General features: G+C 42.3%; 1 protein-coding gene across 2 annotated transcripts in view; it reads right to left on the reverse strand.

Annotated features, from left to right (window-relative positions):
* The window catches only part of AGK (acylglycerol kinase), a 40,168-nt gene that overhangs the window by 12,518 nt on the left and 5,560 nt on the right, over positions 1-22,090 (reverse strand). For both annotated transcript variants that reach the window (XM_019544675.1, XM_019544676.1), the window contains 7 exons: positions 15,814-15,853; positions 10,913-10,992; positions 9,650-9,725; positions 8,214-8,306; positions 6,079-6,111; positions 3,975-4,069; positions 719-788 (listed from right to left, as the gene is read on the reverse strand). In XM_019544675.1, coding sequence (XP_019400220.1) covers positions 719-788; positions 3,975-4,069; positions 6,079-6,111; positions 8,214-8,306; positions 9,650-9,725; positions 10,913-10,992; positions 15,814-15,853 — 487 coding nt within the window. The remainder of the gene's footprint in view (positions 1-718; positions 789-3,974; positions 4,070-6,078; positions 6,112-8,213; positions 8,307-9,649; positions 9,726-10,912; positions 10,993-15,813; positions 15,854-22,090) is intronic.

Here is a 22,090-nt window from a genome sequence, read left to right on the forward strand (position 1 = left end):
CATCAAGGGTGTGTGCCATGACAGCAGGCAATAGGGGTTGAGCAAAACACAAAGAGTATATTTCCTTGATTACTCCCAACAGAGAGGAAAGAGCTGAAGGTTTCTAGCAGACTGAATATCCCTGCAGACCCAGCAAGGGCCACTACATTTTGTGGATACAGTTAGGCTAAAACAAAGAGTGCTGCACACCACTGCTAAGCACCAACCATTCAGGCAGCCATTTGCTTGCAGAACAGAAATCAGAAAAGAAAAGGTGCTCTAAAAGGGGAACTGACATGGTCAGTAAGTGTCTAATCTCAGATTTTCCAGGATGGCAGGCTGTAAATTTCAATATATATGCAAGATAGAATTTAAATCATCTCAGCAGTGCTGTTATTACTCTATTACTCCCAGCATGACACTATTTGCAGGTTTTGCATTCATCTAGTACTTTCAGCCTCACAAGATTTCTAGACATTCAAACATTTCTTCCAGCTTACAACATCCGAATTCATTGCATGGAACCCATTTAGAGGACAAATGGCATGATTGCCTCTAAAACTACAGATGTCAAAAGCAGAGTCGTGATTTCACTTCCCAGAAAGGAATTGTTCTTGTTACCTTACAGGATGCCTGGTAACTAATGAGAGTGGAATGGACAGAAATACACAAGGAATGAGCAGAAAAGTGTTGGGGATACTGTACCCATCAAAAAGCGTGAGTGGTACGTGCTCTTTACCTTGATCTGCAGTATGTCAAGTGGAACTGTCTCGCCCTTCAGAATGGCAAGTGTAGCATTTGTGATGTGCCTAAAAAAACAAAACAAAAAGCCAGGGGGGCCTGCTTTGTGCTAGACTCTGCACTAACAGAGTGGAAAACAGATGCCACACCAAAGCTCTTACAATCTAAATTATGTCTCATTTACTTATAGGTTCGAAGCAAATGGAGGCAGCGGCAGTAAGTGACAAAGCCCATGTCTTAACAGATGGAGCAAGAGACAGATACCAGAGAATGGAAAGATGTTTCCAGCTTGTCTGAGAAAGATCTCTGTCCCAATTAGTTTTGAAGATCATATACCTTGTGCATTCCCATCTGCTTTTGAAGCAGACTTCTGAAGATTCCAACTCCAAATTTCTTTTCCTGTTGGCAAGCAGAAAATAAGCACGGGGGGGGGGGGAAACGACAGGAATGATCCAAGCCTAAGCACAGGTGTACATTAGTGATGCTTCTACACTGCATCAGTGCATTCATCTGCCTAAGAAAGCAAGCACTACGCAGATTTACAGACACCAGGCAAAGTGGAACCCAACCAGCAAAGGCTTCCTGGTACAGAAAGCAAGACAGCGACTTTTGAGAAACTAAGGGAGAGATCTAAAGAAATGTCGCTCACAAACAGTATCAAATGACTAAGATTCAATGTACTTTATTACATTAAATGAATCTATTCTATGCTGTTTTATCCTTGCACATATGCTTGTTGCCACAGGTCATCTTAACTCAGCTTTCATGCTGATGCTGTTACTAGCTACTTGTTTCCCCATGGTTCATTTTAAGGTGACACATGCACTTAAAAATGTGGCAGCTAAACTGTTCCATTTCCTAAATAAGTCTGTATTAGCTAGTCAGAGATGTTTAAGATGAATTTCCTCCATAAATTACCAATTAAGAATTGCATTGAAGATTGTGCGCATCTGCTGTGTTATTATAGAATCAAAACCCACTTGGAGTCTAGTCCAATACCCAAGGAATTCAGCAGGGGTCTTCGCACAAGCTTCAGTGACCACAAATCAGGAAGCAGGAATCTGTCCCCTTCTCACTCTTCATTATGGCTTGTGCAAGAGAAAGTCATGTTCAATTCTGCATGCATGCCTTAGGAGTGAAGAGCCAATGCCCGTATATTTCTATTTAAAATGTTACTATTGTGATTCTTAAGTCAGTTTTTGTTATGGATGTGGGCTGTTGAATATGTTCACTGACGGTCATTTCAACTTCCCAAGTATGTTGCATTCCCTACTTGTACAATTCATTACCCACAAACAATAAAAATACTTCAGTCCTCAAAGCCCAAATATGAACTGTTATTTTAATCCTAATTGTTGTTTACAGCCTTGTCAATCTTGTTGAGTTTCAAAGCACTCTGGGAATTTTCACAAAGGACAGTATACCAGTTGCCTTGTGGGCTTTATGATGGATACTAGCTTGGAAGGCAAATGAATCACCATGCGTGACAGGTGCCTCCTGAGTCTGGGGAGCAGCAGTGGGGCATGACCAAGGGGGGGGTCCCCCAGTGTGCCACCAGCAGAGCCAATTTTGGGGGAGGCATGAGTGTTTTCTGTACCCCACTACCAGCCGGACTGCCGATGTCAGGGGGGCACCAGCTCTCTCGGAGGAGGGGGGGCACATGCACGTCCCCCTTACACATTACCTATGCAAGTCACCAGGAACACTAGAGTGAAAGGATCTGAGTGAGGGAAATATATAATGGGAGGGTGCAGTGAGGATTGAGAACTAGAAGAATATGGGGAGAAAAGGATAGGTTCATTGACTGAATTAAAAAAAAATGAAGAAAATAATCTTATATAACAAAATGAAGGAAACACAAATTAGTATACCGGATAAGACCCATGCTCCAAGTAATCCTCTCCCATCTCCAACAGCTGTCAGTATCTGAATCCTCAGATAAAAGGGCAAGAAGCCATACAGTAGCAGTAATAGGATAAACTGCCCTTTTCATACTCCATTCAAGGAACAATTCCTCCTTACCTCTTTTATGCATGTATTAGGTTATGACCCAGGTGCAGGCAAGTATTTCGGGCGGAGGGCCACGTACCGAGTTTTGGCAAGCTGTTGAGAGCTGCGTGGGTATCCCCACCCCTTGACAAGTGCCCTGCCCCCTGGTTGTCATCCTGTGACCAGAAGTCCCAACCCCTAACCCTGGCCTTTGCCATCAGAAGCCCCTCTCCTCTCCCAGAAGAACTCCTTTCAGCAAGAGGTTTTGCCATCTCAGAACCAGAAAAATCACCAAATTATATTCTAAAAAGCAAGCATCTACAACATTCATTAACTGATTTCAAAAAATATTTTTTCCTGGCTTACATGCGTTTCTATAGTGTATATAGAGATAATTGTATATAATAGCTTAAAATGAAGTCTCACTCTTGTATATTGTAGGGGGTGGGGGCATGGGATATATGGGGTGTGGGCTGCGATGGGGTTTGTGGGGAACTGCGAGTGGGTGGGAGGGTGGCTGGGGTATGGGGATCTGTGTGTATGGTGGTGTGGGTGCATGTGTATGGTGTGGGTGCATGTGTGGGACTTGCCCTATGAACACACACACCCCCCCCCCAGGGTACTGGTGCAGCCCCACGCTCCTGGTCCGGCAATGCAGCCAGGAGCAGGAAGGCAAGCAAATGGCTGAGGGCAGCATTGGGTTGCAGCGTCCTGCTGCTGGCTTCCCTTAGGTCCTACTGCTCCTGGCTCCTGTCATCTATGACAGGCAGTCAGGAGCAAATAAACATTAAATTTACTAAATTTTTTAGGGGCGCCGGATAGAATGGCCTGGTGGGCTGCATCTGGCCCATGGGCCATATTTTGCCTGCCCCTGTTATAACTCCAAAGAATTAGTATTTATGTCCTTTCCAGAATTCATGGGTCATACAGGTTGTTCACTAGTCTTAATTCATTTAACTGTGGCTGCTGACACTATACACAGGAAGGCCTTTTTTAAAATCTAACCAAACATCTGGTTTCACTGGCATCATAGGGTTTCACAAGATGATTGTGCCTTCTATTTAAAACAACAACAACAAAAAGTTTCCCTCAGTTTAAAATTTTCCACCTTTCAGCATCATGTCCCACTCTCAGGCCCAACTCTAAAGAGCTGCAATTACCATAGAAGACAGGGTGAAAGGCAGGAGAGAAAGTACTAACTTTCCAAGCAGTGCTCTCCTTAACAATAAACCAAAGCATCCCTCCCTCTCACACACAACACTTACTGGACTTGATTTGTGCTTTCAGGGTAGAGAGTGTGGCTCAGGGTACTGGTCTTCCCAAGGGGTATGAATCCAATTGGAATCTTACTGAAGGCAGCCTGGAAACATGAGAAGAGTAAATTAACATTTGCATCAGCTGAAGTAAGCTTCCTGTGTGGAGAACACAGCTGTGCCTGGTATCAACCCATTGGCATTAAGCAATCAGGCACTTCCTGAAATGAGACAGTAATACACAATGACTCAGAACATGGCATCCGAGTCTCTGAATCCACCAGTGCCAACTGGTTACAGAGGAGCTCTCTCTAATCATCGGGGTGTTTTTACATACAGGTTGGCAGATATCTGCTAACTAATGTATGGATTCTGTCAGTATTCTGCTTTCTTCCCCTATCCTGAAGCACTAAATCTCTTTTAACTTCATGGAAGCTCCCCTGATAGAGAAACCTTGCATTGCAAAGAGATTTTCTCACTTAAGCAAAAAAGGATATTAATGGATTCCTCTGACAGCCAACACATGAAGTGGCTTTGATTTTGGAGCTTGTCACCTGTGTTGGTACCTGTATCACCCTACTGTACAGGCCTCATAGCTGGAGTGAGTTAGTGCAACACACACCATCCTAAACTGCGCTCCCTCAAGTGCGTCAGCAAATCAACGTAAACTATTGTATACCACAAGGCACCATCTCCCTGATAGGTACAGCTACCTGCGACACTGTGTCAACTGCAGATCCACATTAGCTCAATGATAACCCTTTGCTATCACTTTGAACCACTTTCCCTTCATTTGTAAGAACATGCACCCCCTCCCAAGCCCCTCCTGCTCATTCTCCCCAGAGTCGTCTTATAGCTTACTCCTGCTCTGCCTTCTCCATCTATTAAAAAGGACATCTTTTCAGCAGCCTTAATAAGCTTGCCTATAAAAAGGGGTTGGTAAGATGCCTCCCACATACAAAGGGACAGAAAAGGCAGTCCTGCAGGAACCACCACATGTAGATCAACCCCTTGGACAGAACTGCTTGGTGCAGGAAAATTCTGGGGCCCTAAAAACCACACAATGACTGGCTAGGACTGCTATGCAGCACTGCAAAATAATGCTGGGCCCAGGGATATTCTGCATTACAAATCAGTACAGCTGCATCACAAGGCACTAACTTCCGAAGCACTGCTAAATGCAAAATGTGAGGAAAGACCCAAATAGTGTTATTTTGTAATGATAATATCTTTAAATAAGGGTCTTAGGGATCATCTGTAACTCTAACAATATTGCAGTAAACATGAACCTCTGTGAAGGTTTTTAAGTTGACAATTAAAAAGTAGTGATTCAGTTGCACTGTTCAACTCCAATTTTTGTCTTGTCACTTTCAGATGGAGCCAGTGCATAAACAGACACAATTTCAGTTGCCAAGAATATCATCAGATTCTTGTCTCGATGATTTTATTGCATTTTGCTGGGTTTTGCCAGGAGATTTTGACAGCAAACTTCCCCCACTTGATTCATTAGCACTGTCCCATCCATTACAAAATATACCACTCCCAATGCAAATATTCTAGCATGGAGTGCTTCACACTGCCTCCTGCAACACTTACCCAAGTAGAAATTCACTGCTCAAATACTGATATAAAATGATCATAAAGGGGTAGAAGCATGGGCCACACTAAATTTTAAATCCATACAAATATAGGAAATAGTATGTTGTTTTGGTCCATTTGATCCATTTTAAATCCATACAAATATAGGAAATAGTACGTTGTTTTGGTCCAGCTCTCCTGCCAAACAAACAAGCAAGCAAAAAAAGCTATGCACAACTGGTCATTGGTCCTTTGAAAGTTTTGCGGTTGGCTTCTCAATATTCCCTGCTCTGCAACCGGAGACTTCCCCACTGTCTTGACTGGGAGCCATTCCACCCATTGAGAAAAGGAATGAAGAGCAGTAAGCAAGACAGCAAGACTCTTGCATAGCCAGTTCATCATCACCCAGCAAGTCATCCTTGGACTATGGAGCTATAATACCTGCAGCGGCCAGCTGACACCCAGAGACTCCTCTGAGCACCCAAGATGTTTTCCTCAAAAACATATTAAACACGAAATACAAAAACACTCCTCATACCTCATCTGCTCTGCGGAGGAGCCCAGTTATGACCTGAAAAATAATGGAAACATTTAACTACAGGATTTTTTTGTGCAATTACAGTGATAGCCTACGAAGCACATGCTTTTGCTCTTCAGAACAGACGCACACTTAGGAGACATTTACTGTTTTATGGAATGGACTGTTGCTGCTGCAGAGAAAAGGTGCACTTTCTGCACAAGCCGTGGAGAATATGGCAGAGTTCTAGACGTACAATCATTGAAACTGATGGCAGCATAGATAGTTGAAGATATGCAGACTCAGATGCTTGTGAATATGTGGTGATGGCCCTGAATATGCACTCCTTTCAAAGATCCATCAAACTGAAGGCCAGTAGGAACTGTTAAATTATCTAGTTTGACTTTGCATCCAATACAGGGCACAGAATTTCATCCTATTGCTCCTGTGTAATCCCAATAATTTCATGTTTAACAAAAGTGTAACTTTTAAAAATGTTGCCTATCTTGATTTGAAAATCACACAGAGGGTACCATGTGCAGAGGTGCATGGGGAGGGAGAACTGACACCCCCATAGCGAGGGAGGGAGGGAGGAAATGGGGCAGCGCTGGGGCTGCTGCCCAGCCGGGGCTGCACATCGGGCTTGGGGCTGGAATGGGGGGCTACAGGCAGCTAGTCCGGAGGGCAGTTGGTGGAGGGCTGGCTCCCTGCCACTGTGTATACTCCTGGGAGAGGGCACATGCCTCCAAGATTTGTGCACAGTGTAGGCTGCCCACTGCAGGCTTGGGTTGTCCTTCCCCTGGGGCCCCCATGCCCCAGGAAGCGGGACCCAGCATGGCAGGTCAGACTGGGGTGCAGAAGCTCAGTGCTGCCACTGCTAGGAGCCCCATGCTGCCATGGCAAAGTGCTCCCTGCCCATCAAGTACCTGCTGTGAGGCGCAGGGGGCTGCAGACCCAGGTGTCTGGCACCATAGCCCTGGCAGCCGTGGGCCCCCCTCCAGCAGGGAAAGGGTGTGGGGGGGAAGGGAGGCACACTGTGGTTGGGGAGTGAGGGATGCTAGCTAGCATGGCCTAGGGGACTGTGGGTAGGGAGTGAGGAGTCATGGCATAGGCAAAGCATTGGCATATCAAGGCTTCTCAGCACCACAGAACAGAATATGTTGGGGTGGGGGGAACAGCCACAGCTAGACCCACACTGTGGTGAGTGCAGGGGGCAGCGAGAGCCCTGATTTTCCATGATAAAAAACCCAAAATCAAAACACTAAAATTTATAGCTATTTAGAATTTTATTATAGTGATTGAGGCACTGGTAGGCTTCCAAACTGCTTTAAAATTGTAAATATATCAATAAACCATTTTGTTTAACTGATACCTATACACATCTATACATATTAGTGGCATTTCATTTTAATCACAGAAAAACATGGATTGTGGCATTTTAAATCAGAGAATTTGAGATTTTTAAACAGAGAAAGCCAGGATCCCTGCTAATAACCTAAATTTGTTCAAAAGGAGACTGGACAAATTCATGGAGGTTAGGTCCATCAGTGGGTATTAAATATGATCATGTTGAGATTGCACTTTTGACTAAGACAAGCTAGGCCTCTGACAGTTTGACGCTGTAAGGGGAGAGCTGCAGGGAATGCATTATTCTGGATATGCCCTGCTTAAATATTGTTCCCCTGAGCAGCCACACTGCTGGTGAGAAAGAGGATACCGGGCTGGATGGACTATGGTCTGACCCAGTACAGCATCTCTTATGTTCTAAGAGAAGGAAGAACAAAGAAAACCATCTGTTAGGTTGCTGGAGAGGTTGCAGTGTAGTTATAGTGACAGGTTACTTTTTGTTGTTTGTAACATGGAATCATAGAGGTACACAACTGCAAATAATTTGAGAACTGGTACTTGGGAATTCTCAAACTCTGTAAAAGGAAACCACCTAAAACAGAATCACCCACACATACCAGCATTTTTGGACTGAGAATAGCTTGAAGAAATTTTCCCCCTATACACTGTAGCAATTTACAGCTGGGGGTTTGTATAACTCTCCAATCAGAACCAAAGCAATGCTGCCATTATGTCACCCATCCTCCAGCATCCTACCCCTAACATACCGCTGTGGCTCTTAAACCCAAAGACAGCTGCTACAAGAGTACCTCCTGGACAGTTCCATCCCCTCCTGCAATAATAATCAAGTCTGTGTTCTCCATCAGTTCCAGCAGCTTCTTTGCTTGTCCTTCATAATCTGTCTGAGATAGAAAGAGAAACCAAGCACCAGAAACTCAGCTTATCATGCCTAGGATTGCAGGCATGTCTACAGAAAAGTGACATTTGCTCCATAAGCTCTCTAAAGACGTAACACCATAAACCTAGAAAATTACATGAGCAGAAATCACTTCACTGGCTTGTGAAACAAGTCCACTGTTTAACAGTATGTAACATCACCATACAAAAGACAGAGGCTTTGTAAACCTCCGTAGCTAGTTTCAGAGTAGTGCAAAACCATAAGGAGCATTAAGGTCAAGTACATTTTATCTAAACTGAAAAGTACTTGAATACTAAGGAATCAGTGGATCTTTAGTCAAAGACCATGGTCTTGTCTCCTCCAAGATGGAGAATCTCTAACACCAGCATCTCCCAACACTATGTAGTTTATCTGGTTCACTGATGTCATCTGGCTTAATACTAAGTGGGTAAAGTGCATTCACTGGACCAGCAACACTATTTCCTGTAGCACATAAGCTATTCGCAATGGTCTCTCATCCAACTACTGACCCAGCCGCATTTTGCTTAATTCCTGAAATGTACAGTTGAAAAAAAATTGCAGCTTGACAAAAGCCTAGTAAAATAAATAACATCTTCTCCTGGGCTGACACTGTGTCTTTTTAACAGAATAGAGACAGGCACTGACAAAACCAGAGGGTCATGAAAGAAACACTAACACAATCTTATCACTAAGGCTACAAGATAGAAAGATACACCTGTCTGAGTACAATCATTTTCTAAAAGACCAGCATATATTGCCAGCGTATAATGCATATGAACCTAGCTGAATTTTCCCAATCCCAAGGAGCTTTCAGAAACAGCAAGATCCCTACGTGTTTATTTTCCTTTTCTTTTACTTTGTGTTTTAGCATTCCCAAAACGTTCCATTACTTGGGGATCCATTAAAGTATGCAAGGTTATTTTTAATCAATATATGCTGTTCTACTGCAATACAAACTTCTTGAATTTTATACATTCAGGCAGAGCAGACAACTCCAATGACTGAGTGCCTAAACTACCAGATGACTCTAAGATTTAGATTCTTCTCTCAAATATTAATTATAGGAGGGTAGCCTTACACAAGAACATAAATTCATCCCATCACCCCCACTGAAAAGTAAAGTAAAAGTAATTCAAGAAGTTTGTAAACCGAATAGAAATGTAAATATATATATTAAACACTAGGCTAAGGTTTCACCATTTATACTCTCTGATTCCCCCAATAATCCCCAGCAACAGACCAACAATAAATGCCTCCCTTCAGATGCCTACACCAGAGATATACCAATGGTGAAGACACAGCAAGTCTAAACAGATTATTCCTTACCTTAACTATTGTTATATCCAAGCCAGATAAGTGCAAAATTGGAGCAGCATTCTTTTCAAAGAGGTTCCTAGCTTTGCTAAGGAAAGTAAAGGAGGAAATTATTTAGTTGTGCAGGGGCTTAAATGTTCAAAAAACAAGAAGGAATGCCTGATCTACACAACAAACCATTCTGTTTCTTAGACTGAATCTTTAAGTATTGAATCTTTTTGATACAGTCTTAATAAATGCAGAAGCATGTTCCAAAATAATAATAATAATAAAAAAAAATAAAATAAAAAACAGCAAGACTTCCAGAAAATAATATATTATTTATTATAAAATTAGCAAGCCATGGAGCAGCAGGCCTTAAAACTATGAAGAAATTCTGTTAAATTTTAAGAAAATAGTTTTAAACAGTTACTACTTTCATACATTATTTAGTAAGTTTACGAAACAAAAATTTTACCTGACCTTGTTTTAGTAAAGCTCTCATGCATTTTATGCCTGTTAATGCATAATAAAATAACTGTGCCATTAATTATAAATTGTGTACAATGAGCAGAACCCAGAGAACATAAAATTGAGACTATAAATTTATGGATACTGTACATTTTTCAAAGATGAGTGGTTTGTTGCAATTCCACCTTGTTACCACAAAACAAAAATGCAAGTCTAAGTGCTTACAGGTCAGGTAACTTAACTCTTTTAATTGTTCACTGAAACCCACCAGAGACGTGAATGACAGACAGTCCAGCCAAACTAAAGGGTCCCTAGCATGCATCCCTAGCACTAGTCAATACTATGCTGACCATTCCCCCGAAACATTCCCAAACAACTGCTGACTGTCTCCAGAAGCCTAGCTCTGTGCCCAGTTTTACAAGGCTCATGCCCATGGTACTGGGCACATCCCTCCTCAAGGTTAACTCTCATGTGACAGGAGCACTGGCTATCTACTACCGCTTCTGTATTTACTGAGGAGGAAACCAAGACCTGCTTCAAGAAACAAATGCTGAAGAACCTAAGAAAGGATATAAGAAAACTAAGAATGGAGGAGGCTTAAATGATTTAGGATTCATTCACTGAATGTGAACTTTTCATTTTCTTTAAGTTACCATTTCTGATCCAATGTTTTAGGTACATGAGCCCATACAAGTTGGATAACCTCAGACTGGTGTGAAATGAAGGCAAAAAAAATCAAGCCCAAAAGTTTTGCGAGACCTTAAAGCAAAGGGCGACATATAGGGTATCTGAGATATGAAGAATGGAGGGGGAGGAAGTCTTTACCCTTTGCAAGCTGCTGGGTTGAGAAAAACTGTTGCTTTCTTCACTTCCATGTTGGAAGGAATCGACTCATTGCCAAACACCTACATAAGAGAAAAGGGGATCGGGAATCAGTTTCTCTTCTCAATCAGTTTTTAGGTACAGTATTAAATAGTGCATCCAAACAAACAGCATTATACTCCTACCCCACCCTACAAACAAATGGCTTCCCATTAGCAGAGCTTTGTCCTTAACAACAGTTTGTTTCAAAGTCACCCACAATTTCACAGACTGACATGCTCTATCCCATTTCTTCAACACCACTACCATTCTCTTTAAATTCCAAACTTATTTTTCCAGCCAAGGACAATCATCTTGAGTCTTGTCTAAGCTTGAGTCTAAAATTACTTTTTTCTTCCCTCCCACATCATTCTTGTATGTTTGTCTACCACTTCCATCATAACACTGCCAGAACCCACTGGGGCACTGTTTTGGCACCCCCTAATGAAATCCTTTATCTACAAGGTTATTGGTATTCTCTCTTTGTTGTTCTCCTTGAATCCATATTTTCCAAACTTTAATATGAAGGGGAAAGCTGTAACCAGACTACTCACTTTTACCAGTAAGCAGAACCCCATTAGATTTCTCTCCACCTCTAAATACAATAAAAAAATAACCTCTTGATATGAAGAGTTTATTCCCATCCTGGCCATTTTATCATTCCTCTCCCACATTCACTGCTACAGCAGTGGGCAAGGTAGGGTTGTGTTTTTACTTGTGGTTCTTCATCTTTTAGCTCTACCTACTAGTTAACCTGAAACCAACACTTGCTACTTTTGGGCACCTACACACATGATGGACCTCTGCACGTGACCTAATCAGCACGTCAGAAACTCGATTAACTGAGTCTGCTGGAGCGTGCTAATTAGTGCACTCCAGCAGCCTTCACATCACATGTATTCAGTGTCCTCGTTTCAAAATGGTGGCAGGGACACTTTAATTAAAGCTCGTTGAACAAATTTAGTTAAAGCACCCCCACTGCCATTTTGAAGCACGGGACACTGAACACACATGATGCTGTGGGTGCTTTAATTAGAGTGGCTCTCTGAGAGCCCTTCATTATGTTGTTGGAGCATCTCACAACAATGATGAGGGAGCAAGACCCATTGTGCTAGCTGCTTACATTCAAAGAACAAAAAGGAGACTCTCCCTGCCACTGTTCCTTTCTAATTTACAAGGAAGTATCTTTAAAGCATTTTGATGCCACACAACACATTATGCATGCAGAACACTCCATATTTCAGTGATCAGTAGCTATTCAAAGCTGTAATTAACTCCAATTATCAACTTTATCAAGGGAACATGAGTTAAGGGAAAAATATATACGATTAAAGGCAGGGCATTAAATTCAATTTTCTTTTTAAAGAAACAGGAAAAGAAGGGAAAGGAAAAGAGTGCATGAGAGAGGTTACTGAGGGAAAAGGAAACGGGGAGGGGGGTGAAAAAAAAAAATTAAACCAGTGGCTCTTAAGCTTTATTGGAAAACAACTGGAGAAAAAAAACTCCTGATTAATTGTATTACAATTTTTTCTTTAGGGAAATCATGGGAAATGAGGGCCCTCATCAATAATCCTCTGGTACATTACAGCTGTTAGAAACAACTGATTGTTCACTAGGGGCTGAGGGGAAATGCAATATATTTACTTGCTCTAAACAAACAGTCTCTTACTCCTACACAATCACTTCTTTTCTGATATACTTAGGATATATTTGTGTCACAAACTCCAGCTCAAAGATGGGAAATTAAAAAAAAAAATAGGGAAGTTTTTATAAGTTGCTTAGGAGTTTATCTCCATGAAAAATACATTGAAGACAAAAACGTAGGAAGGTCAATGCCTTTTTCATTTGTCTGCTGGCAGCAGAACTCCAGATACTGTTTCCCCCCAGTGAGTGCACCACCCAAAAACCACTTCTAATACTTTACACATACCTATTCATTTTCATACCAAGATCTCAACATGTTTCACAAACACTGATTGATTACTCCCACGTACCACTTTAAGATGTAGGCTGTAGAGAAGTTGGTTGGAGAAGCTCCAGAGGTGTGGAACAAAAATGATAAAGAGCTTGAAAGGAAAGAGGCTGAAATAAATAGGCATGTCCAACTTGTGGAAAGAGCAATTAAGAGGGGCATGATAGAGATCTTTAAAGATCTGGAGGTCTGCCATGAAGAGGCGGAAGAAGATCTTTCCTCTGTTGCTGCAGAATAGGACAGGTAGCAATGGCTTGAAATTACAGCAAAGCAGTTAAGACTGGATACCAGGAAAGCTTCTTCACTGTTATAAGTCAGCCAGTGGAACAGACCACCTAGGAAAGTTAAGAAAGTTGCATCATGGGAGGTTTTCAAGAGTAGGTTGGATAAGCATTGCTTAGGGATGATGCAGGAGTGGCTACGTCTGGAATATGCTATAAACGGCAGCAGTTGAAGTCCAACAGCTCCCTATGAATGGATCACTGGGAGATCATTTCAGGGCGCTCACCAGCCCTGAGCAGGTGGATATGAGAGAGGACAGTGCTCAGCAGCCTGATGAATGGATGCTTTGGATAGGGATGATCCCATCTTGACCAGAGGGTTGAACTACTAAGGTCCCTTTCTAGGATGCTAGGTTTCTATGACCAAACAAAAAACCCCCCCAAAAACTCCTTAATACATCCTCAGAGGTGAGGAATGGCAAAGTTCCAAACAGGAGCAGTCACTCAGATCACACTTGCTAAGTGCATGGAGGTAAACTGCAGTCAGCTTATTCCTGAGAAGGGGCTGCAGGAAGTGTTAAACTAATATAGTGGGTCCTTAGTGAGAACTGTTAGTAAGGAGATAATGCTTCAAGTTTTCACAGTAAATGAAGATCTCAACCACCATAACCTGCTGACATCTTTACTTGAAATGGAGATGGACTAGTCTCTTTAGGATAAAGAATGCTTTCTCCTGAAAACTACATGTAAAGGAATTGGAATATGCTTAAGAACTCAATGAAGAACTGACATTTTAAAAATTAGCCTCTCTTTTAGTATCCTGACTGGTGAGGGGTTTTTTGTCAGCATTTTTCTCAGTGTGTGCATATAGCACCATAAATGCAAACATAATTTTGCAAGAATTAAACATTGCTCCTATCCCAACAAGGTCAGAAGCTACAGACCCAATCCTACCAGCTTTTACTGATACTTCAGTTTGAGTTTTTAAATGCAACTTGGCACTATAACTACTGAAACTAACTTTAGAAGAAGCTAGGATGCTACCTAGTCTATCCAACACAAGACAGCTCCCTGAAAGACATTCTCCAATCTTTCCTCCACTGCCCTTCGTAAAAGTCTCAGGTGATGATGCTTCCATGTTTTCATTTACAAAAATCATCCATAACCTACCAGATCCTGTCTTTGTGACAGCTACACTAAATTTGCTTATTCTTAATTTCGTTCCATTCCTTTTTTATCCCTTTGCACCAGTTAAAACACTCTCTCCTTTGCCTGTTGCACACTTCTGATGCAGTTAGTTCTTTTTTTATCTTTCCCTGCAAATCCATTCTTCTTTACTTTTCCTTGAATTCCCTGCAATCTGGCAGCATCTTTCAGATTCTGAAGTATTAACAGTTTTTTGTTGAAGGTGTATTTAAGACACTGATCACCTGAACATTCAAGCACTGAACAAGACAACAAAAAAAATATAGAAGTCTGGAGCAAAGTATGCTCTCTATCAGTGCTGCAGGATAAAGGGTAAAGTTTCTGCTATTTATTGAGTGGTGATTATGGGGATTTTTTTTTCTTCTGCTCCTATAAAGTTTGAGGTTCTTGTAATCTATTCGGGCAAAAATCTCCATATGCTGGGTCATGTTGCTCTGAATATCTTCTCCTCAGCATCTGACAGTCTAAATTTGGATTTCTCCAGGTGCATCACTGTTGTGAAACATAGTGACAGGAATACTCACCTTGAGAAGGTGACGTTCTGATGAAAAAAAATAATTGTCACCCTTCCTTCTTGGTACTCAGAAACAACACTCATGGGTACTCATACAAAAGCTGATGAAATCCATTTCTCAAGGTGCTGGCAATGATGAACACATGTAGAACAAGATTTAAATCACAAGTGGGAAAGAGGTAGTGAGACTCCTGAAATGTGTGCAGTCCCTGGGCAGCAGCCCTCATGTCAATCAAAGTGCGCTTGTTAAGTGCAGGATTTCCACAAAAAAAAATATAAGAGTGACCTGGCTGCACAGACTCTGGATAACATAAGTACATGGGGAAAGAAAACAGCAAGTCCACAATCCCCAAAGGGTAAATGGACACGAGAACTGATTTTACCCTTGCTGACCTAAGAGTGGATGCTCTACATTCAGTTCCTCGCACACAAACTCAGATGCTACATTTGCCATCTTCAGTAGAGTTACACTGGACTGAACAGGCAAGGACAATGACTAGCTTATGAACCCCAAAGATGGTCTCTCTAGTTCAAGATCAGCATAAAGAAGCTTGTGCTGCTTCCCTCATGATGTACCTGCTCCATAGCAGAGGTGAGATTTCAATCTCTTCGCCTGTTGATCCCTGCCTTTTCACCTCACCAGAATTGGGGAAAGATGGAATAATGAAACTTCCACAACTGGAAGGCTGTGCAAAACTGACCAATGCCAAGGAGATAACCCTTGTGATGTATTTCACTGTTCACAAACTGAATCCAAGCTACAGCAAGGGGCCAGACCCCCAACTGAAAGTAGGGGGCCTTGTTCATCCTTTGGAGTCTCTGGAAAAACACAGATGGTATTGTTGTCAGGCTTGTCACGTAGAAGAGACCTGCTGGGAGAATCTCAGGAGTCCTGCACAACTGAGATAAGAAGGGGATTTTAATCTAATTTTATCACATTAAATGGTATTACCTGGGCTTCTTGGCATGCAGCTCTCCTTAGCAGGTTATCGCTATCAGGGAAGAGAAAGGAGAATGGGCGTTAGATAATGTACATTTAAGGGGCTAGAGCAGGAATGGTTTGTTTTTCTTAAAACATACGCATGTGTCTTTTCCACTGTTTTGGCACACACAAAACATCAAGCTATGACTTAATATCATACTGAAAACATTCTAATTAAGGGCACTCTTAGTTCTCTATACACGTGTGTGCATGCACACACACACACACACACACACTTTTTGCATGTTTTCCACTTCTTCTTATGAAAGGCCAGGGTTTAAGGTATAATGGGATTATACGGTTTTACAGGGTGCTGTGTAATTGTAGATCATTTTTAAACTCCTATGCAACTGTGTTCCAGAACCTAACCTTTCCTTCCCCACAACTTTAGGGCTGAATTATCATTTATACCAAGGTCATTTACCATTCTTAATGCATAAAAAGGACTTAAGAGTGGACAGTCATGAGATTTGCAAGGCTTTAATTTTCTTTTTATTATAGCTGGGAGGAAAACCTTCAGTTTGTCAACTGAACAAACTAGTACAGCAATGATGCCTGCCTGAATCTATAGTTGGCCCGAAACAGTAACTCAGAGAGATGGGTACTGCCTCACATGACAATGCAGTGCAATACTCAATAACAGCATTAACTACTTCACTGCTGAGTATTTCAGCAGAAAAAACCAGACATACATTTATTAGCCATTGATGGATGTAGGGCTGCGTAACAGAACAGGTTGTGTATCAGCAACAAGATTTTTCTGGGCAAAGGAACAAAATTCAATGCTCTTCCCACCTACAGACAATCACTCTGCATCTGCCCAAAAGAGGGTGAGATGATGCATCCTTTCCTACAGCCTCCCCACTAGGTACTTAAGCATCTTTTCACTCCTCTACTACAAAAAGCCCCACACATGTTCTCCTGGCAATTCTGAAGGGTACTTCATCATCAAAATCCAAAATCCTCCAGCTTAATGAAAAAATTTGTAATCAACATAAAATATTTTGGAATATACTGAACCAACTGGAACTGAGGGCAGCGAGATAAAAAGCAGTGGTGAGGACTGTGGCAAGGAAGCATGTTTCTGAGCCCCAGGCACACCATTTTGGCCTCTGATGAATAATTTGGCCTCCTGTGCTGAAAGGAACAAGGAACACAGGGCCTTGTTAAGGGAATCTGGATTCAAACATCCATCACGTGAAGTTATAGCAGCTGTTCTCTGGGACATCATTGTTAGCTGCTATGATGTCCTATAAAAGGAGAGAGATTGTGAGTTCAAGGTGAGGAACATGGGAACTCTTCAGCACAGCAGACATGAAAACAGACTTAGTTTAAAAAAAATGAAAACAAGAGAAAACATATCAAAATGTATCACCTGAATAGAGTGCTACCAGTCTATTTATCAGTTTCTCAGAGGCATCAATGATGTTTGTTCTTTAAAACCAAAGTGATAAATCATTTCTATTAAGAAACAGAAACATTCCTTACAGGAGTGACAGATGTGACTAACTGCAGTTTAAGGAATACGAGTTAATAACTCTAGGACTAACATGGTTTGCATGTCAGATGTTCCTGTACCTTTGCTATACTGAATGCCTGACTAGACAGAATCCTTATGGATAAATCCAAATATTTCATTGTGAAAGTCTTACAGGCCAGGAAATCTACCCTGTACAGCCAAGTAGATATCCTGGTTCATATGCAAAATATGGTATAGACTTGACTATTTTAAATAATGATAACCCTAACAGATGACTATGTAGTTATCATGGATAAAAGACAAAAAACTGAAAATCACATTAGGACAATATGCAGTCTACCAGGAAAGCCATCTCGTTTTGGCATATTGCATAGATATTTGTGGATAAAACCTGGTTTGTGCTTGGAACCCAGATACAAAGATTTTGAAGCCAGAAGGGACTACTATGAACATTTAATCTAACCTGATGCATTCCCCCCCTCAAATTTCACATTATTGCATCAAGCTTTTGGCTGATTCCGCTACCGTATCTCTTTAAAAGACGTCTAAACTTGATTTAAAGACTTTGAGCAATAAGGACTCTCTCTCATGCCTTGGTAACTTGTTCTCCCGGTTAATATGCTTCAAACCAAAAAGCCCGGGGAGGACACAACCTGCTCTGTCCCCAAACTTCAATCCACCCTTATTCATTCCAAATGGATGATCCAAAAACCCATAAGATATATTTTGGAGGGTTTATACAGGTCAAGACAGATTAAACTTGTCATTGTTCAAACCATATTTATCAAAACCTGAAAAGAAATGAGTAGTATTTCAGCCTTCCATTCCTAATACAGAATTCAATCTCAGTATGTATTGGGTTATTAAAAAAATGTTGATCATCCCAACTAATAAAAACATAACTAGTTAAGTATGTATTTTGTCTGCTTTATTTATTGTATTTACTAGTTTTACATTGTAACAAAGTATCCAATATAAGAATACTCTTTAGAGGAAGAGAAGGCAGCAGAAAGAAGTTACATATTTACCACAAGACTCAGCTATCACGTTGCCTGAATGAGTGCATAGCCATTTCCTCTAACTAGGGCGATATCCACAGGTAAACCGTAAAGCAATTACTACCCTAGATTTCCCCTCAAGGCTTAGAGACACAGCTTATAGCAAAACAAATTTAAAGTACAGCATCTGCTGGCTTATCCAATGATGCTTTCCTGCTGTCAAAATTAACCATTATATTGCTTGCAACTGGGCTAGCTTGGTTACCCAAGGGAGGGAGAAGAAAAAGACAAGGAAAAGTATGTCAAAGGCGGGGTCCATTGACAGAGCGCAGAGTGAAGTCAGCTCCATCCCATCCAGCAGTAAGAAAGCTCACCATGAAGTCAAGGCTTGGAAGGGTGGAACACAACAAAAAGGGTCCTTTATCTGAAATAATCATGTAGGAAACATGGTTTATTGCTTCTGTAAATTTGTTTGGTCCCTTCTGTTTGTGTAGTGAATGCAAAGACTCCAGGTTCTGCCCTTAACCATCCAGGACCTGCTGTCCTCAGTGGCAGACCCCCGGGCTACAGCTCTGCATGATCCTTAGAAACAGGCCCCTGCACAGGGGAGGAAAATAGTGCATTAGGGAAGGAAGGGAAAAGGGCCAGAACCTATAACACAATGGCTCATCTAGTCTGCCATACTGTACCACGGCCAGCTGTTGCACTGTAGCATACATTACAATAGCTCTTGGGTCTGCTCTAATTTATCCCTCTGCAATCCTGGGGTACAGAGACTGTGTAAGAACTGAGGAGCTAGGTCCCCTCTGCCAGAGCTGAGAACTGGGACTAATGTTTTGCATAAAAGACACCTACTTTGTGTATATGTGTTGCTCAGAGTGAGAACTACACCTCCGAGGCAGAGTTCAGGGAGCCAGGGCTACAGAGATGCTGCCCACAGAGGAGGCAGCCAGTGAAGCAAGACAAGCAGGAGTTAACAAGTAGAGGTGCACCAATATAATCGGTTGCATATTGGATCAGCATAACAGGAAAATTAACATTATTGGCAATCACCTTTTTTTGGCCAGTAATGTTACTGGTAAATGTTGCACGCAGCCACAGGGCATGCATGTGACCAATAATGCAGCCCGGCAGCTTGGAGAGCAGTGTTCTGCTGGTATGTCGGGTGGCGGGGGGGCAGGGCAGATTGAGGCTTCCCCATGGTGAGGGAAGGAGTGGGGCAGGGGAGGGCGCTGCCCAGCCAGGGGAGCGAATGCAACCCCATTGGGAGCACAACAAAGCTGTGGGCAGCTCGCTCGGCGAGTGCAAAGGAGTGGTGGCTCCCTGCCACTGCACGCACCCCTGGAAGAGGCATGTGACCGGCTAGATTTGTAGGTAGGGCCAGAGGCTGTGCTGGTCTCTTCACGGCACGGGGGGCAAGCAAGCAGGGGCAGGGCAGGTAGCTGTGGCATAGGCAAGGAGGAGATACTACGGCAAATTCTGGGGTGGCTATAGCCCACCCCGTAGCCACCCCTCCCCTGCCCACCCCGAACACAGCCCTGGCCCAGTCCCACCACCAGGAAGACGCTGGCACAGCCCCTGGTCCTGAGTTCACAATGGGCAGCCCATCCTTGCCCCACACACAAATCCAGGAGGACACATGCTCCCTATGCTTCCCCCAGGGGTGCACACAGCTGAGCTAAAGGATGTCCGTCCTATCAAATACATCTTTGGCTTCTTTCAGTAGACCACAGCTTCAGCGCACATCATACTGGCATTACCAGAACATTAGCGTTTCCACTCTATGCTTGGCTTTAGGAGGACACAAGAGTCAGACAGTCTGTCTGAATCTGCTTCCCCCAAAGACAGTATTTATCCTTAATACTTTTAATAACATTAGGAACAAAAAGCTGCAGCAGCCACCCCAGATGGACCCACAGAGAAGCAGCAACTAAGTTATCATTTGGCAGGTACAAAGTGCAGCAATCAAATTATCACTAACAATGACACGCAACTCAGTGGCAATGAGAGCCAAAACCCCATAAGCCTTGCCAGTATTTTCTGGTGAAAGTCAACTACTTGCTTAATACAAACAGAAGGGAAAACGTATCCCTTACTCAGTAACAGTATTTCTACGCAGTGCCTACCAACTCAATGCAATAAACTCAAAAGCCCACAGCTTGACATAAAGATGAGCAGTTAGTGTAAAGCACCATTATAACCAGGTGCCAAGCCTGCCTGCACCACCCACTCTGGTAAATCAGATTGTTGTGAAATGGTTAAATCAGTTCTGCTAGCAAAACTGGCTGGGGCAGGACTGCAGGTATGAGCTGAGTCATCTAGAGAGAAGAACTCTAGAAGCAGCCAGAACTGGGTAGAAAATTGGAACCATCTTTTAATGTTCTTTTCTAGCCATTTTCCTTGTTAATCAAACCAAACCCCAGGAAAGGATGGTTCACACTTTATGTACTGAATGTAGTGTCTTTGTCAACTGGGCTGGGAAAAGCACCTCACCACACTCAAAAAGATGGGTCTTGAATTGTCTCTGGAAGATAAGACTGTGGTGGGCTTTTGGTGGGCAGGCAATGATGTTAAGCATGCTTCTCTTGCCACTTTTGGAGATTCACTTGACGTGAACTTGTCCATGATTCCCCAAAAAAGTATGGTGATTGTTCCACAGGTGCATGCATACAAATGCACGTACCTCAGGCTTTGGCTTCATCTGTTGACCATAATCCTACTCATCTCTCTAAAAAGAAATACCAGAGTACAAATATGGGATCAAATGAAGCACACGTGTCAACTTGGCACAATTCTAGGGAAGGTCATGGAGACAATACTGAATTCTGCCTTTAATTTTCCTATGATATTGGGCTTCCTCTATCTTAAAATGGAAAAACACAGATTTTTAAGCAGATTTTTATTTCTTACACACGTACATATGAGAAAATTGGAAGAATTTATAAAACTTGGTAAGAACAGCAACAGGGCTTTAGATAGGCACAGCCCAGCGAGGCACAATACAAATTATGTCTTTTGTGTTCATATAAGAAAGCAAATAAGTCACCTGCAAAACCTCTGCTATTCCAGTTCTGGGTCTCTCTTGAAGGGATACCATGCATCACACCAAAATATATAGATATTATTATATTCACAAATGGGGGGGGAAGCTCATTTGATTTGCAACATCAATCAAACAGGATTTAAACAAAAACCTTCTGAAAGTGAAAGATCCACAGTGGCTCTCTCCCTAGGACACATATTCGGCTGATAAACTTTTATCAGAACAAGACAGTTAACAGCCCTTATACCATTATAGCTACCACAGTTCACAATTCTCCAAGCAACCACAAAAAGGAGGGGGGGGTTGTCGCTGTTACTATGTGTCCATTCTTCCTTTCCTGTTACCTACTTGTAGGGCAGAGGGGGCATTTTCATTATTCCCAAAGGTAGGCTAGGGTCCAGATTCAGTGAGGCAGAGAGCCAACTGCCTAGTGGAAAAGGGGTGCAATTCTGGAGAAGCTATGAAGACAAAGGAGTCCAGTCCTCACTTTCTCTACACATGCAGGGAAACCTCTCCCAGGAAGAGTCAATGACAGCCACCTACATGTAATGCAGCAAAGGACTAACCATAAACAGGTAATTCCAGCACTCTTCTGTCCCTTTACAGACCAGAGGTAGAATATTGCCATTTATTTGCTTGAGAGGCTATTACTTCAAACTCTAATGAATGCCAGAATCAGAGCAACTGCACCCAAAAAGTTATGGGCCTTGAAATGGCAAAAAAGCT

The sequence above is a fragment of the Crocodylus porosus genome, unplaced genomic scaffold (assembly GCF_001723895.1).
Source record: "Crocodylus porosus isolate Cpor-Errol unplaced genomic scaffold, CroPor_comp1, whole genome shotgun sequence".
NCBI classification, from domain to species: Eukaryota; Metazoa; Chordata; order Crocodylia; family Crocodylidae; genus Crocodylus; species Crocodylus porosus.